The sequence below is a fragment of the Spermophilus citellus genome (genome assembly GCF_964194105.1).
Source record: "Spermophilus citellus genome assembly, chromosome: 4".
NCBI classification, from domain to species: Eukaryota; Metazoa; Chordata; class Mammalia; order Rodentia; family Sciuridae; genus Spermophilus; species Spermophilus citellus.
The window spans coordinates 113,626,815-113,645,548 of record NC_138185.1 but is presented as its reverse complement, the minus strand read 5'-3'; the positions used below and the strand labels follow the sequence as shown (position 1 = coordinate 113,645,548).

Genomic DNA, 18,734 nt, shown 5'->3' with positions numbered 1-18,734 from the left:
GTAAAATCAGTTCATCTGTGACCTTCCCAGGTTTACCGAATTATTCAATGCCAAAGCATAGACAATCATCCAGCCTGCTAGTTCAAATGAGATTTATCTCATAATGCAGTCTGTTAAAGCTTAAGAGGTACAGTTAGAACCTCTGGTTGTGTGGCCTTGGAAAATTAATTTTATTAATTTAAGCTTCAATACCAGGTTAATAATAATACCAATCTCAAGGGTTACAATGAGAATTAAAGGAAATAATGCATGCTAATAATGGCTTAGCCCATTCCTGGCACATAGCAAGGGCCAAGTAAGTATCATCTATTTTGATTATTGTTATTTAATTAAAACAATTTACCAGACTTGGTCCTCTGAACATGCTGCTCAAAGTCCAGTCTACAATCTTACACTGTATTTCTGCATTTAATGAATTCCTTTTTTTTTCTTTTTTCTTTTTTGGCTGAGCAGCATTTCAGTCTATAGGAATCTTACAATCAGTGGTATCTTGGGCTTGGGGAAGTAGGTTGTTCCAGAGTGAGAGCAGAATGAAGGTTTCTTCTGATTCTCAGGAACTCATTCCTCCACCCCTGGGGTTTCTCAAACACTGACAAGAATATATACACATTACAGATAAATCTAAGATTCACCACTTTAGAAAGAAATCTCTTTTCCTTACTGTGGAAGAGTGAGAGAAGGAAGAATTGGGATGGCAGGCCTTTTTGTCCTTGGTATTAGCCTGCTAAGTGCCCCTTTTTTATCATGTGGAAAAGGGAAGCCATGTATGTTGCCTCCATTATGAAATGAATCATGAGACTCTAGACAATAACTGCCATTTAGGATGGCTAATTATGCTGCTTAATTTTATTTAAGGCTTTTGCAAGAATATTTGGATGACCTACCCTTTATTATGTGATGGAGTGATTAGAATAACTTTTATATTGCATTGTGGTTTTCTCTTAAGTGCATTCCTGTTGTGCACAGATGAATGTGTAATGCAGAATATCAGCATAGTCTATATTTAATTGTACCTGCTGTTCTCATTCATTAGAATGTGGTCCCCAAGAAATAACTACATAGATATATTGGTTGTTGTCTTTTCACAAGACAATTAAACATAATGAAAGAGTATTGCTGAAGCGCCCTGGCACAGTGCTAGGAGAGGTACTAAGAGTGGAGTCCTGCGTTCTCTGGCTCCTCCTGAACTGAGAGTAGCTTCCTGGCATACAAGCAAGCAATGCAATCGCTTAATAGAGGGAAGAAGTTGAAGAGAAGTTTATTTTTGCTTCCAATATCACCCCACAACAGAGCCACGTTCCACATTTTAAAACTCAACTCATGTTTTCTTAAGAATTGTACCATGCCTGCTTCTAAGAGCATTCGGTGAGGCTTACATCTCAAAGAACCGAGTAAATTAAATATTTTAAACATAAAGGAAAACAGAGAGGAGAAGGGAGAAGTAGGAGATGTCACCAGCATCTGATGTGAATATACCATGCCAAAAGGAGTCTTCAATTTGTATGGTTTTCTTTTTCTGACAGAAAAAAACACCTAGTATATACAAAAACACCTAGTATATCCTTTAGAACCAGTCTTATCAGAAAGTTGATTTGCAAGCCCCTATTCAGAATGCACTGTCTTAACTGTAGTTTTGTGAACAAGCTTTTATTTATCTGTTTTGAACAGCCCCCTCGGCTCCCAGCCAAATCCTGTCTGAGGGTAACTCCCACCCTGACCCCTGATTATGTTGGGGGCAGAGGCTGGGCAGTGGGCGGAGAAGCTCTTTGTGAAGAGCTGCTGAAAGCATGAGCTCTTGAGGGCTCTGGCCTTTATTCACAAGCTTGAGCTTGATGCTATTTGTGTGGACTGTTTAATGGCTAATTGATGCAGCATGTGTAAAGATATAGTTTCCTGCATGAGGTAGTTATGGGTGGCAACATGAGTTGTCTCAACATGATACCAATTTCCACAGTCAATTTGGTCAATTCAGTGGAAGGAAGGAAAAAAAAAAGACAGTCCAGCCTAAAAATCAGTCAGAACAGTTACTGGAGGTTATTGAGACAACCTGGTTGACTGACTGAGTTTTTCATGTTTGAACCTATGGTTTGTATTTTATAGGCATAGCCTTTGCCATTTGGGGAAATAATCATAAATACACAAAAATGGCATTTTAAAGTTAGTATCTTTCTTTAAATATCTGTAATCACAAATTTAGACCTTCTAATACATACCAGTTTTGAGAGAATAACTGTGTGTGTGTGTATGTGTGTGTGTGTTGTAATATTATTAGGTTATATAAGAAGCTGATGTTTCATACTTTGTCATAAATAGAATAGAAAAGTGATCACCATGGTCACAAAGCACCCACAAAACTATGGCTTATCAGTTAGTCTTTCGGTAATAAATAATGTTTATGATAAATCAGGTTGCGTCTTCAGGCTATTTTTTAAAAACAGCTTTATTAATGATATGCAACTTATATGCCATAAAAGTCATCCATTTTAAATATATGATTCAGTAGTTTTGAGTAAATTTGTAGAGTTGTACAATCATCACCATAATCTAGTTCTGGAACATTTACATCACCCAAAAAAGGAGATCTCATACCCATTGTCAGGAAATCCCTACTCTTGTCCCAGGCCCCTGTCCCCGGCCCCAGGGAACACTAATCTGTTTTCTAACTACAGATTTGCCCTTTCCGGACATTCTATGTAAGCAGAATCATGCAATATGAAGCCTTGTGCTTCTTCAGGTAGCACGATATTTTTGAGGTTGATCTATATTGTAGTATGTCAGTAGACCATTCATTTTTATTGCTGGATAGAGATATGTCACATTTTGTCTATTCATTTATAGACAAATAATGCTGATATTCACATGTAAGTTTTTATGTGATTCCATTTTCCTTTCTCTGAGGTAGAAACCTAGGAGTGTAATTAGTATTTCTTTTTAAATATTTGTAACCACAGACAATCCAGTAGATATCAGTTTTGAGAAGTAACCATTTTGCCATTGATGTATACTATGTAATCAGTGTAATTAACTCTTTTTTTATACTTTGTTAAAGGTACAATAAGATAATGACCACTGGTGGGGTTGTAGTTCAGTGGTAGAGTGCTTACCTAGCATGTGTGAGGCACTGGGTTCAATTCTCAGCACCACACATAAATTTAAAAAAAAAAAAAAAAAGGTCCACTGACAACTGAAACAAATATTTAAAAAAACAAACAAACAAAAAAAAGATAATGACCACAAAGCCAGTATGGCATTGTTACACCTAATTTTTATTTTTTGAGACTGGGGCCTTGCTGGGTTGCCCAGGCTGACCTTGAATTCCTATGCTCAAAAAGTCTTCCTGCCTCAGTCTCCTGAGTAGCTAGCACTAAAGGCAAACACCTACCTGGCTTATTAAACATAGGGCTTGTGTTTAATTTTTAAAGACACTTTAAGATTGATTTTTGCAGTTGCAGGCTCCTATAGAAAATCACCTATTATCATCCTCAGCAAGGGACAGACCCTGTTTGTGGGCTCAACATTCTTCCAGCTCCCTGGTATTTTTCTGATCATCTTCTTAGCCCTTCACATCATTGGACAGAACTGCATCATAACCACCTATTATTCACTTGTACTATACTACTGCAACTCAGAGTCATTATATCATTAAAAAGCTCAGCTTACTGTGACATCCCACAGAAGGAGCGGGAAAACATTGTGACAAGAGATACTGGATGTGATTGGATAATTGTTAACTTTCGTGTTATCCCAGCTGAACAGCACTTGCCATTCTGGAAGAAGCCTCCCCTCAGTTGCAGCTAGTGTATTGAAAGTTAACCTCATTTAGCATTAGGGTCCAGTCAAATATATTAGAAGATCCAAAAAGAGTGGGAATCATTGTCATTTCCAGTTCTGCAAAATAATAGCTTATAGTATATCTTGTGTATTTAAGTATACAAAATGTTCTTTCCATTCATTTGGTTTATTCAACAGTTCATTGAGCACTAATTTGTGCCAGTTAGACTAAACACAGTCTCATTTAATTCTTGTAACCACTTTGTCAGTGTAGGAAGATAAGATATCTGGATATAGTAAGATATAATCAGATGTCAATATATCATATATAAGATTGGGTTTTATCTGATTTACCCGAACTGGTAAGGTAGTTTTTCAGTGAGAGTTCAAGGTTGTTTTGAGAATTAAGTCAGACTGTGCTGAGCACTAAGCATGTGAGCATGGGTGGGTGTATGTATATACACACATGTGCTCAGAGGCTTGAACAGTTTGTCTAGTGTCACAGTCAATCTTGGATTAAGTCCATAGGCCATTTCCCATGATATTATCTGACCAACAAGAACCTATTCTAACTCCTGTAAAAACTACTCTGCAGAGAATGACTATTTTCTTTCTAAAAAGAAAGATGATGAGGAATATCATTAAAAATGGGTCACTTTGCATTGTATTTTTGTCTCTTTCTCCAACACAATATTGACCTAGTAGCCAAGATGAATTAAAACCAAACTTCAAATTAAGGAACACCAAAACATGACTGTTCCATTCTTAGTGCTAAAGGGAATGAAAGTTAATTTGGTTTTTCAGTAAAGGCTTATGTCTTGCAAAAGAAGAAGCATATTTCTATTTAGTGGTGTGAAAGGACCTATAATTCTAGGCTTCTACATACCTCATTTGTATTTTCTTTGAGAAAATGTGTCTCAGTTAAAATCAATGCCCTACTATTCATTTAAGCTCCCTTGCCTTCAATAAAACTAATTGATAAACCCTAATAATTAATGGCCTGATTAAACCACAATGACTTACATCTGCCCTGATGATTCCCATTTATAATCAGTCACTTTAATGACTCATCTTTTCTGCGCTTTGCTTACAGAAGAAAGGCTATGATGTTTTAAGTGAGCTGAATGTAAAGCTGTATGCCTTCAATTGCTGTTTGTTTTCCATAACTTGATATAGCATTAAAATAAGCATAGATGTAACTACTTCCTTAAAAGTAATTTTTCTGCCTAATCAGATGTGCTATTGTCTATGGCTTTGAAAAGCAAACAAACAAACAAAAAATCATATCATTTTAGCAATCCTGGAGCTATTCTTGAGAGTTTTAGTATTTGCATGTTTTAAATGAAACTTGAAGTAGTCAGTGTGGTGGCTTCATACCTCAGATATCATGTGGAATATTATAATGGAGGAACAAGCAGAATTTAAATTAAGGGAACTGTGCTTAGTCCAACATTTAAAGGGATTCTCTTTGCTTTCAATTCTGCCTAGTGAATTCAGATTTAGCTTAACTATATAAAGTTCTAATATAATTTATATTCCATTTACCTCAAAAAGATTTAAGTGACTTATAAGATCAAAACAATGAGCAAGAGATAAAATAAAATTTTAAATGAAGGGATATTTCCACTTCTACCTATGGAGGAATCACTACTATGAGACTTGCCTTCTGCCAACAATTAGGAAACTGAACAGCATGTATGAAACAACTGTCTTCAGACATTAGGCAGTAAGCAGTGTGGGAATCCCTGGGAAGCAAGTAAGATGAGCCTGTTTTCAGCCTTTCCACCTGCAGACCCACTCAGAGCCCAGACATCTTACTGAGCTAAAGAGATAGAGTTTGGAGTTTAGAGTCCAGAATGGCTAGCCTTCACAGGGAGAGTCTTAGAGAGAGTCAGTAGCTATGCAAAGAAAGAATTCTAGAAGTGGTGTAGGAGTGTCCTTGAATCTTTGACAAAGTGGTAATTTCTATTCATAGTGTAAAACCTTACAAAACTAGACAAAAAGCTACTATTCAGGTAAGAAAATTTCTGGGGAGTTGTAAGTCAAGCAATTTCCAAAGCTTATACAAGGTTGAGAATCTTCTATTTTCAACCACCTATGTGGCGGGTTCTCACCAAATACATTGGAACATTCAGGAGAAACATTAGAGGGAGTATGCCTTAGTAGTGAGGTTAAACTAGAATAGAAATTATTCTAGATTCTCCATAAATCAAAGTCTAAAATAAGCCTTAAAATGATTCAGCTATCTGCATGTTACTTAATTATATTGGTAGTATCAAGGCCAACACTTTTAAAAGAATTACAGCAAAATTCAATATTCAATAATATAAGATTCACATTATCTGGCATCCAAATAAAAGAACTTTTTTTTTATTATGGATGAAGTACCATAATAAGGAGAAAAGCTAGTCGGTAGAAACAAACCACCCACCTACACACCAGAGATAATGGGCTTTGGAGTAATTACAAAAGTTATAAATATGCTCAAGGAATTCAAAGAAAACATGAGCACAATGAGGAGAGAAATGGATGATGTAAAAGACAATGAAGTGGAACATATAGAAATGAAAAATAAAAATGGAATATCTGAAATAAAACTCTACTTGATAGAATTAATAGTGGGTTACCAAAAAAATGATGATCTTGAAGTTAGAAATATAGAAATTATCCAAAATTAATATTAATATAGAATTCCCCTTTCTACTATTAGAGAAAAGAGATTTTTAAAAAAATGAGCCCAGCTAGGGTGACTTTTGAGACAATATCTAGAAGTCTAAGGTATATATGTAATTGAGTTTTGAAAGGAGAGAGAAAAGGTGGGGGTGAGGGGATAATTTAAATAAAATAATGGCCTAAATCTTTTTGAATTTGGTGAACTTAAGAATCTGCAGCTATAAGTTCAAGATAAACATCCAATCACACCAAAGCATCTCAAAATAAAAATTTTGAAAACCAGTGATTAAATAGAAAATATTTAAAATATTCAAAGAAAATACAACACATTAAAATATGAACAACAGCAGACTTCTTGCAGGAAGCAATGCAAGCCAGAAAATAATGGAAAGACATCTTTAAAGACATTGAACGAAAAAAGAGCTGTCAATCCAGAGTTCTGTCTATTCATTTATGTGAAGGTTAAGGTTGCTTTTGTACTACAGCAGGTGAACTTGAGTAGTTACAACAAACTGATGATTTTCAAGTCCTCAAATACTTATTTTATGGGTCTTTGCAGAAAAAATTTGCCAGCTTCTGGCTTAGAAGCCATTAGGAGAAATTAGTGAAATGCTAAGGCAGGTGGCGGGGGAGGCTCAACTGACCCAAAGAAGGCAGGAAATGAAGAAAAAAGGAACAGTGAACACATGGGACAAATGGTCAGATGGTACATTTGAACTCAATCATATCAATAATTATATCAAATATAAATGGAAGACTGGGGTTGTGGCTCAGTGGTAGAGCACTTGCCTAGCATGCATGAGGCACTGGGTTAGATTCCCAGCACTACATTTAAAAAAAATACATAAATAAACAAAAAATAAATATAAATGAGTTAAGCACTCTAATTAAAAACACAAACGTCAAGACTGTTTTAAAAAAAGACTCAGGGCTGGGGTTGTGGCCCAAGCGGTAGCGCGCTCGCCTGGCATGCGTGCAGCCCAGGTTCAATCCTCAGCACCACATACAAACAAAGATGTTGTGTCTGCCGAAAACTAATAAAAAAATACATATTTTTTAAAAAAAGACTCAACTTTATACTGTTTTCAAGACTCTATTTTAAATATAATGATTTAAATATAATGATTTATTATATTTAAAATATATTTTAAATATAATAAATATAAATAATGACAAATGTGTACTATCCAAACACTATTATCAGACTGTTTAAAGCAAACAAAACGTAATAGCTTACAGTGGTATTTATAAAATAAGAGAAGATGACTAATCTATAATAGCAGAAATCTCAGTGATTGCCAGAGTCCTGAGGTCAGGATGTTGTTGACTGAAAAGAGACACAAAAAACTTTGGGGTGATAGAAATATTTCGTATTTTCATTGTGGTCACATGTATGTATACATCTGTCAAACTTGTAAAACTGCAAAAATGGTTGCACTAAAATTTATTTTTAAAAACAAAAAAAATGTTTATTTCAAAAAATAAAAGGAAACAAGAAAAGAAATTTGAAATATCCTGAACATTTTAGAAGTTAAATCTGAGGAAAAAGTAGTGAGTTAGATAGGTCTTTTTAATTGCTGGCCTGAAGACCAGATTTTATGGGATCCGTTTCTAACTTTGTAGATCTGGAGTAGAACCGAAAAAATAAAAACAAAAACTATTTTTTATGGAGCTATTTAGTTGCATAACTCTCATTATCTTTATTATAAGAATAATGCCAGTTGGTCAGAAGGAGCATCATATTTAGGCAATGGGCAAGCAACACTATGATCCTGAACTCTCTCATGAGCAGTATTTTTGGTCAAAGAATATACCACCAACTCCTTGATCAGCATGCTCCTGGAGGCCAGAGACAGGGTCTTCTTCTTGTTTCTCCCCACAGTACCTAAAACCATTATCTGACATATGTATGGTAAAGCATCAATAAATATTTATTGAATGAGTATTTTTGAATGATGTGGACTCATCTCAGAATGAAGAATGTCCTTTAGAAATATTTTCATTCTGAAGTGTATTCCATTAAGTGGCAAAGACGCAATTCCTTTTCAGGTCAAATTCATTCCTTGTCTGGGTATGTTAGCCCATCTCTTCAGTACAGATGACATTCCTTAACCATTTGCTCAACAAATATTATTTCCTGTATAAAGCAGATGCCATTCTAGAAATAACATAAAGCAGATCAAGTGTGCATTCATGGAGCTTCTCCTCAAGAGAAAATGACCAGTAATTAACAGACTTACGTGTAGAGATACAGGGTGTTGATAAATGGTAAATGTTAAGAGGGTTGAACTAGAGGCAAAGGGAAGGGGACATCAGGACCTGGAATGTGGCTGGTTAGGGAGGCTTCTCTTTAAAAGGGAACATTTGAGCAAAAAGGTCAAGGAAGTGAAGGAGTAAGCAGTGCGTGTATGTGGGAGCAGAGTGTCCAGGGATGGATCCACAGGGTGGGAGCCTGCCTGGCAGGGAGGCCAGTGAGGTAAGAGAGTGAGGCAGAGGCAGAGGTAGGGCAGCATGCGCAGGCCCTAGAGACCCAAGGAGGACTTCACACTTGCAGTGAGTGGGGAAGTCATTGGAGGTTTTAGGCAGAGAAGGGTGTGGTCTCATTTAGGTTTTAAAGGGTCACTTGAGTTGCTGCGTTGAACACAGACTATTGCAAAGCAAGTGTAAAAATAGGGAGACCGGTTCAGTAGGCTTGTGGAGGAATGAGTGCAGATGGTCTGGCAAAATATTTCCTCATAAGTTTTAAATTGGTTTTACAGTTCTACTCACTAGGCTTGAAAACCATTTTCCTTTAGCTAGTATTTTACTCAAATATAGCTTTAATTGCTATAGTCACAATGGTAATTATTCCCTAAATGTGATAAAATATATCACTTTTTGTAGGTTAGTTGATTACCAGTTGCTAATACCTTACATTTGTAGAGTGTTTGGCAATTTTAAAAGCAATTTTATATTCAGTGTCTCTTCTAACCCTCACAGTTCTTTAAGATTGATACACTGTTCTCTTCTTAGAAACTAAAATATCACATGGTAAGTCCAAAGTTATATGCCAAGTTTGTGGCAGAGTCCAAAAAAACTAAAACCCAGGTCTTCTGTCTGGCAGATTGAATCCACTGAATTTGTTTAAAGAGTTATATTCAAATTATGCCTCAAGATATTACTGGGAACGAGAGCATTTATATTAGCAAATTTAATAAATTGTTTAAAAAACCATTAACTAGTGAGCAAGATACTATGCCCAGAAGGAATACGTTCTAAAATGTAGGAAGCATATTCCTACCCTACAAACTTACTCCTTGGAGTGACGATACCTGTAACAGATCATCTAGTAAAATGTGATATGCTCAGTTCCAAATTAATGGTAAGGACAGCAGATGGTGCAACCATTCAAAGGAAGTCATGATTTTAGTGGCCTGAGAAAAAAGTCTAGCAGTTTGGTTTTTAGGGCAGCGGGGAGGCAGGTCCTGGAGATGAAGGATGGGCAGGATTCAAGTAGTCAGAAAATATGAAGAAAGGGTTTATAAACCAGGGACTGGGAGGGAAATGATGAAAACAGCATGAACAAGGCTCAACAATGGCATTTTTACTTTGAGGCACAGTAAAGTTTGGTTTGAGAATGACTGGATGTCTAGTACTTTTATGTGTACTCCTACAAATGGGGGTGGAGAGAGGAATGTGCAAACACTATGCCGAGGCTTTTCTTAGAGCTGGATAGTACAGCTACTGCTGGACAAATACACTCGCCTTTGAAAATATAGTCTAGCAGTTTGGTTTTTTATTTTTTCTCTCTACTGATCAAGTGTGTGTCTCTAATTAAAGCTAAATATTTGCTTCTTTGAACATACCTTATGATTTCCATATAGCTCCCTCTAGGAGCTCAAAATATTTGTTCATGATCTGTCTCCATCTGGTGTGGTAGCTTCAGAGTATGTTAGGATGTCAGTATGTAAAACAGCCCGTTGTCTAAAAGAAAAATACTCAAAAGTTGAGGGCCTATAATGAGAATTAGATTTGGAAAAGAAGACAAGGCTACATAGAATTTAAGATTTGTTTCAGTTCAGCAAACATGGATTGTGTGTGCTGTGGCTGTCTGTGATGTGCTGGGCTTACTACGGGGGCACACTGGAAAACATGATCCCATTCTTAAGGAGTAGGTGGGGTTATGCCCAGCATATTTAACTTCCTCCTTAAGGAAAGAAATAATGTAGTGAAAGTGGTATATTTAAGGTTTGGTATGACAGTGGTGTAAGAATGATATTGAAATCAGGAAAAGCTGGAAGTTGAGAGACCAGCTGATAAGAGAGTTTATGCCTATCCCAGCACATCAACTTGTCGTCAGAGTCCCCCCCAGTGTGGTCACAGTGTGTGTCATCTGAAGAGCGTACTACAGACACACGTTCTACAATTGACCCCACATCACTGAAATAGGATATCAACATAAAATAGTACTTTGCGCTCATGGTTTCCATCCATTTATTCACTCGTTCATTCAAAAAACATTTATTAAGCACTTATATATGCCTACCACTCTTCCAGGGGCTGAGGATACAGTAGTAAATAAAGGCAAAATCCGTGCCTTTGTGGAGTTTACATTCTAGTGTCAGGCCACACTGAGTAAGGAAATGCCAGCATATCGCCTGTCACATAGTAAAGAGGTTTTAATAGTTATCAGTTACTGAGTTTGAAGTTGAAATTTGAATTAAATACCTACTCTTGGCAAGATACTGGCTGGGGTACCTTTTTGCAAAGTGGATGGTTGGGGCAAATTAACTCATTCATAAATAAATGTTGAAGTGTTATATCAAAAAAAGTATGAATCTCTTGTTCAGATCTGAAGTAGTTACAGTTATACACTGTATTAAATATAACCAGTTGTCTGCCGTAGACCATTTTTGCCATTAAAGATGAAGTGTCAAAGCAGTTTCTGTGTACCATGAAAAGTGGTGTGCTCTTGTCTTGCTTGGATGGTTTTTGTGACCTCCCTGAATTCCAGAAAAGACTCATTGTTGTTGGTGAGGCTGCTTCACAGAAACCCTTTGTGTCATGACTTACCACTGACTGCCTTGGTGAAAAGTATGTCAATCCTTTTGTTAAGTATAATAGCAGTCAAAAATGATGTCAGGGAAGAAAGGGATAAAATAAAGGCTGATGGGTGTGTGCATGTGCACACATACACACATCTTTTACGTCAGTTTCTGAGCATTATCTGAAGTTGCATTTGTCATGGGAAACACAGGAAACAGCAACAGCACATTCATTTTCTCATTGTTTCCTTCGGATGTGACCTGTTACCAACAACATAGGAGTGATTTTTTTTTCTTTGTTGGCTTCCTTTCAACCTTACTACCAAAGATAGAAGGGATAGCTTGTTGATTACACAATTTGAGTAAAGCTAATCATTTTTGTGCAGATTCTTGGCAAGAAAATTTATATATATAATATATAATCATACACACACACACACACACACACACACGATCCTGAAAGACTGGGTATAGGACGATGGGTATATTTACTATTGTCAGAAGCCAAGATTTGATTTGACTTTCACTTGAAATAAACCCTTGCTTCTGTAGAAACCAGGAATGGGTAGAAGTGGGGAACCTTACATTTTGCTTCCAAATAAAATGCGTGCATTAAATTTGTGATTCGAATTTTGGGTGAGCAGATGATGTCATTTTCTGCAGTGTGGTATGGTGTGTGTATGTGTGTGTGTGTGTGAGAGAGAGAGAGAGAGAGAGAGAGAGAAAGAGAGAGAGAAAGAGAGAAAGCCTTTAAAAACCAGCAGCCCTGTGGATACAGAATGGGTTATGCAAGCTTTTCTGGTCTCTTTTAGATGTGAAGCCCTCCAACATGCTAGTAAACACAAGAGGCCAGGTCAAGCTGTGTGACTTTGGAGTGAGCACTCAGGTAGGTCTCTTTCCTCCCAGTGTACTCTCCCCTCTACAACATTCACTTTTTCTTTTCAATCTGCTGTCTGGGTTGAAAAATCACCTTGCTGCCAGACAAACAGAAACTGCATCCCTTCCTCGGCTGGGAGTGTGTTATTCATTTTTAATCTCTAAGCGAGTTTCCCTCATCAGAATATGATTGTTCATTGTTTAATGACAGTAAAAACTGCTGATATTGTAATTACTACTTACGAATAGCAAACTTCATTGATATGCAGCTTTGATATGAAAGCGTTTGGGCCAGACAAAAGGGAGGGCAGGGTGGAAGCTGTGCCTGGGGAGCCCAACTGGCCCACAATAAAAATTAATATTGGGAGCAACAATGGTGGAGGGCCATTACAATGTGCAGCACAAATTTTAATTAATTTCCATTTTGGGCCTCCCCTGAGAACCCCGGTGATAGTGACCCATGAGCGTGCTGTGATGTTGATTTGAATTGCAGCCACCTTTACTCCCAGCCAAACACGAAGACCAAAGCGAAGGTCATCGTTGTATTATGAGTTGTCAAAGTCTGTTATCCCTCCAGCGTATTTAGTGTTCATTTCATTCTAGTAATGCATGGGGCTTCATTCACATCTTGAGCCATCTGACTAAAAAATGAATGTGTTCAAATTCTACTTCAAATTGACTTTTTATATCAGGCGGGTTTGGGGTACTAAAGCGATAACGCATCCTGCTTAAGTGAATTGTTTAAGGTTATCTGCTATAAACTGGAATGCTGTGCTTGTTTAAATTGGAAATCACATTCAAAAGAAAGGAGAGATTTAATCATTTTTAATGCCTTTGTAGATAAATTTGTTCCCTTTTACATAATTTTTAGTTGATTTATAGGAATGATGATTGTAGGTTAAATGAGGAATAATTGCCCATTTTATTTCCACATTATCTTTATATTGTTCTAACAGACTGTTTTGTCTCATAGCTGGTGAATTCTATAGCCAAGACGTATGTTGGAACAAATGCTTATATGGCGGTAAGTAAACTTATGCAAAAATAACATTTAAAACCAACATCTTTATCTTTATGTACTTGGTAATGTATAATTCTCGAATTAATTCCACAGCTTTAGCCTAGCAGATCATAAATTACAAAGTCAATCCAGTCAGGATCCAATTTTTAAATCTTTCCAAAATGCATGAGGGACTGCAGGGGCGCTATCAACTCATCTGACTCTGCTGACTTAACTAGTTGGTTTAAGTATGAAATTGCTGAGTTTTGAAGTTTAATCCTACAGAAAAAAATGCACATTCTAGAATACTGGCTGCTTATCCATGTTGCTTACTTAATTAAAACTAAAATATGCCAAGATGTCAGTCAATAAGGTCGATTATTTTTTTCCAGGAATACAGACATGCTTTGTCACCAGATCAAAATGAAATTACTGAGTTAGTTGAGTTTTACTTCTAGATCGCTGAATGTGAGGGTTAGCAGTCCAGTCTCTTTAGAACTTGTACCTATCTGTTTTGTTTAGATGTTGGATTCATGCCTGTTATAAGACAACTTTAAATTTGTAAAAATAAAAGGTAGGAGCACAGAGCTGTTTCAAAGATCAATGTAGTTTGGCTCAGACCTGTTTTTCTTGCCTTTTAAGTAAGGGAAGTATTCATGTCCATAAAAATGTTTTAGTATATTGGTTTGGAGCTAAAGTTTTGTTTTAACATTTTAGGATTAATTTTTTTTTAATGAGAGCTCTGGATTTACTTAGGTTCTCCCTTTCAGTTCTGATCACTTAGGTTTATATATCATGTAGTGCAGAATTTTAGTATGGATAGAACCCTGGTGATTATGCTCAATGTTCTTAGTTCATGTTATCTTTTTGCGGGGGGCGGGGGAGAGATTGAATCCAGGGGTGTTTAACCACTGAATCACACCTCCAGCCCTTTTTATATTTTGTTTAGCGACAGAGTCTCACTAAGTTTCTTAGAGCCTCATTAAGTTGCAGAGACTGGCTTTGAACTTGCAGTCCTCCTGCCTGAGTCTCCCGATTTGCTGGAATTACATGCATGTGCCACCAAGCCCAACTCATATATTATCTTGATTAAAATTCTTTAATATGGATGGAACCCAGGATCTTATTCTCAGAACAATAGGGAGCATTTTTTTTCACTCAGATATCAGAACACTTTATTTTTGTTTTACATTGTTTTTAAAGAAAATTATTCCCTATTATTTTTCTGAGTAATTTAAAGAAAAAAATGAATTCACCTATGAAGTCATCATATCTGGTTTTATAAAACTTTGTCTCTTTCCTGGCTACCCCAGGTTGGATGAAATTGGTGAACCGCCTTTGTAGCTAACAAAGCCCTGCTGATGCTATAGTCTCAGTCTTTGAAAGAATATGAAACACTGTGATTAAAAAAAAACAAACAAACTATAAATGAAACAACTTCTCAACCACCCATCATGTTCTTAGTAGCTTTAAATTGCTCAAATAATTAAATTGCATTATATTTGAATGTACAAATCCAGCTTACTGTTGTCTTTCCCAGGTGTACATTAAAGAAATTACTTTTTTCCTTTTTGTTTATGGATGAATGTGATGCGTCCATCTGTTAATTGAAAATGTGAGGATTAAAATTATGAAACGTTAGCTCAGGTTGGCAATGCTGAAATTGCTTTGCTTCTTGGGTGAGTGAATTCTAGTCATCAACTTTATAGTAAAAGCTATAAAAAGCAGAAGTTACCTAGGAAGAAAACAGAGATAACCTGAGAAGGAGAGCTGGGCTTAATTCTGTAGGTTCTCATTGGCCAAATACTTACTGAGATTGCATCAGATCACAAAGGCTGGGCGTGAGGAACATGGAAATAGCCTATATTACTCTAGTACAGGTATTAATCCCCACCTTGTATCTGCTGATAGTCTCCTGAGGAAGAAGGGCTGGTGTGGTTTTTGTTTGTTTGTTTGTTTTTTAACCACAACTGGATTCCATTTCAGCTGGTCCGTTTTATCATTTTAAGTTCCACATGAGCAACTATGCAAAGAGTTAGCGAACTACACAGGTCATTGGCCTGTTTTGTAAATAAAGTTATTGGAATGTGGCTGCAGCCATTTGTTTTTATTTTGTATGTATTTGATATGGCTGCAGTGGCAGAGCTGAGGATTTGTGACAGTTGCAGCAGAGAACATATAACCCACAAAGTGAAAAATATCTACTGTCTGGCCCTTTACAAAAAAAAAAAAAAAATCACCAGTCCCCTGTCTATGTCAGTGAAAGTGTATCTGAGTCTGAGTACCTTCAGTTAATCACCCAGTGCTCACTGAGCACCTTCCATTCTGTCTGTCAGGTACTTTGGAACTACTTGGCAGTCCGCCTAAGATTTGGGCAAGATAGGAAACATGACCTCATATATAGCAGCATTATCTATGGCCTGACAAGGACTTAAGCTATTCTAACATACATTTAGAAAATAAGAGGGCATGTAATGTACAGATTTGAGGATTCAAACAGGATGCAAAAAGGGTACTTAGAACTAAGATCACTGAGGAAAGATAAGCAAAGACTCAGAAACAGAAGGCAGCATGGAATCTGTGGGGGTGGGAGGTGGGGTAGAGGACAAATAATAAATTGTGGGAATGTATAATTAGAGGTCATCTGATGTAATGATGGAATGCCCTCCATTTCCCTTACTTTGTATTCATGTGTACTTCTGTATGGTGGTAATAACATTATTAATAATAGCTAGCACTTAATTAGCACTATGCGCCAATCATTCTTCTAAGCTCTTGCATGTTAACTCTTTAAATCCTCACATCAACCCTATTAAGTAATAAGATTATCATTTTCATTTTACAGATGAAGAAATTGAGGCGAGAGAAGTTATGTGACTTACCCAAGTTCACACAGCTAATAAGTGGCAGTCAGAATTCATAGCTAAGTGATCTGCCTCTAGAGGCTAACTTTTAATTGCTGTGCCTCTCAACATTTCAAAATTATCTGTCTCTCTCTCCAATCTATATTATGAACTTCACAGGGGCAGAGTTTATTTATTCTTTTCACCCTCTCTACCTGTCCTTCACACAATGTCCAATGAATGAGTTAGTTCATGACAGCTGTAATCTAGAAGTATCTTGTTCCCTAATAACAAGATGGGAGCACCCAACTTTTTGTATTAGAAATCTTATTTACATATTAAAGTATTTGAAGACCCCCGATTGATTAAATACAACCAGGTAGACCACTCAAATGTTTAAAAGAAAATAAATCAGAAAGAAATAGCTCTGAATGTTCAAACAGTATCACTTTATTCTCCTATACCCTTGAGTGTAAGATAAAAGAAAAATAACAATAGGAAAAAGGAAGACTTCTCTAACATCCTAAGTCATCTAGACAACAACTCTAACTGTGTTAAGCAGCAGAGCTTGTGGGAGGTTTTGAAAGTCATCATGATCAACCTCCCCACTGACCGTGAGGAGTTGGAGATAGAGACCTGCAAAGTGAAATGTTCTGTTCAAGGAAACATGCTTTTTAGGGGACAGATAATGTAGGTTCAGCAGACTCCTTCATGCAAAGCATGAAAGATTTGCAACTACATTTTAACAGTATTTCATCCAGAAGGATGTCAAAGGAATCCAGAAGCTTTGGAAGTTATATTAAGTAAAACTATTTCCCAGAAATTCTAATTACTAAAAATTTATTCTAATCTTAAGACAAAAGTACCTAAATTTTAACAAACTATTCTGTAGTCATTAAAATGTGATATTATTAGTATTTTGAAATTTTAAAAAAAGTCACACAAATGCTTATTCTTTGGAATCAGAAAATAAGTCTATTTTCTATATAACTATTCTTATATCCTGAATCCCCCCCACAACCACTGTTCAGGCTGTTCCCATCCTTAGAAATATCTTTACCTGGAATAAAACCTATAAAGATCATGCGCTCTGACTCAGGTGGCCATGCTCATGTTGTGACAGGAAGGGTAGGTGTGACAATTAGGAAAAAGCTAGCATTTACTGAGGGTTCTCAGATGGCACAAACTGAATCAAGCATGTTACGTGGATTCATTAATCCTCACACGACCCCACAGTAGAGAGCTATTGTTATCATCTCCACTTCACAGAGAACCAAAGGTGAAATAACTTTAAGCCCAAGGTCTCAGAGCAGCACGAAGTGAGAGGCAAGATTTAATTAGGGCAGCAGCTTCAGGTTTCGATGGATGGCAGGTTAGGTTACTTGGATCAACTCTTCTGTTCAAAATGGCTAGTTTAAAAAAAAAAAATCAAACCATCTCAGATGCACTGAAGAGCTAAATGTACAGGAACTCTCGGGACAATTTTTGAGTGAAATCTCACAACAGAGAGGAATGTAGAATGTCAGAGCGCTAGAGCTGTTTATTCCTGAGGGCCTTCACCTTACCACACTCGGTAAAGGCAGTGGTCAGGCTTCAGGGCCCACCTAAGACTGAAGGTCTCAGGAGATCTTCCCCAGAGATCCTCCCCATTTTCATGCTGAAGAGGGTCACTGTCGGTGATCTAAAGCTGTTCCTCCTCTCTAGCCCCAGGGAACTGAAAAAGAGGCCTTTCAGAGAGAAGCAGAGAAGCAGGAGAAGAAAGAAAAATGGAAAAGGTGGGGTCAGTACTGGAATGTTGTATTGTAAGCAGAGTTATGGAACTAGTTAACTGGTTAAATGCCCAGTCACAGAGTGGCTAGGGGGAGGAGTGTGAGTTCCAGCTTAAAGCCACGTCCTAGAAGAGCCATTGTAAATTTGCATCTTAGATCATCACCATGCCTTGCTCTTCTCAGGAACAAGCCAAGGTTTTTGTTTTGTTTTGTTTGCTCTTTACTTCAGCCTCAGTACAGAGGTGCTTCTCAGGAAGTCATCTTATCACTTAGCTTTTTACACTGTTGACAGCTGTCATGTGAGAAGGTAACCGCAGCCTTAGCTTTTTAACTGCAAAATATCCATCACAGATCCTCTGTCAGCCGTGTTGTACATGGTGGCTGGTTTTGTTTTGAGAGAAGAGGACAGTTCAGACCGCCTTGGTTCAAGTGTGAGACCAAGGACTGGGCGTGTAGCACAGTGGTTGAGCATTTGCCTGGTATGCACGAGATCCTGCATTCAGTCCCCAGAACCACAAAAATATAATGAATAAATAAATAAAGCGTGAGACTAGCTTTGAATTCAGCCTTAGTTCATCAGATCTTAGCTCCATATATTCAGAATGTTTTGGGCTCATCTTCTACCTAGATCAGTTGCAGGGCCCTGGGCATGTTTGCAAGTCTCTGTCTACCTATGCAAGCTTTAGAATAAGCCCACAGAGCTCACTACTTGCTTTTGCTGAGCATTCTTGCTCAAGCACATCATCACAACAGTAATCTCATTTTAAATGTTAGCTTA

General features: G+C 37.1%; 1 protein-coding gene across 5 annotated transcripts in view; it reads left to right on the top strand.

The window, feature by feature from the left end:
- The window catches only part of MAP2K5 (mitogen-activated protein kinase kinase 5), a 239,809-nt gene that overhangs the window by 116,788 nt on the left and 104,287 nt on the right, over positions 1-18,734 (top strand). For all 5 annotated transcript variants that reach the window (XM_081290299.1, XM_081290300.1, XM_081290301.1 and 2 more), the window contains 2 exons: positions 12,281-12,354; positions 13,318-13,368. In XM_081290299.1, coding sequence (XP_081146425.1) covers positions 12,281-12,354; positions 13,318-13,368 — 125 coding nt within the window. The remainder of the gene's footprint in view (positions 1-12,280; positions 12,355-13,317; positions 13,369-18,734) is intronic.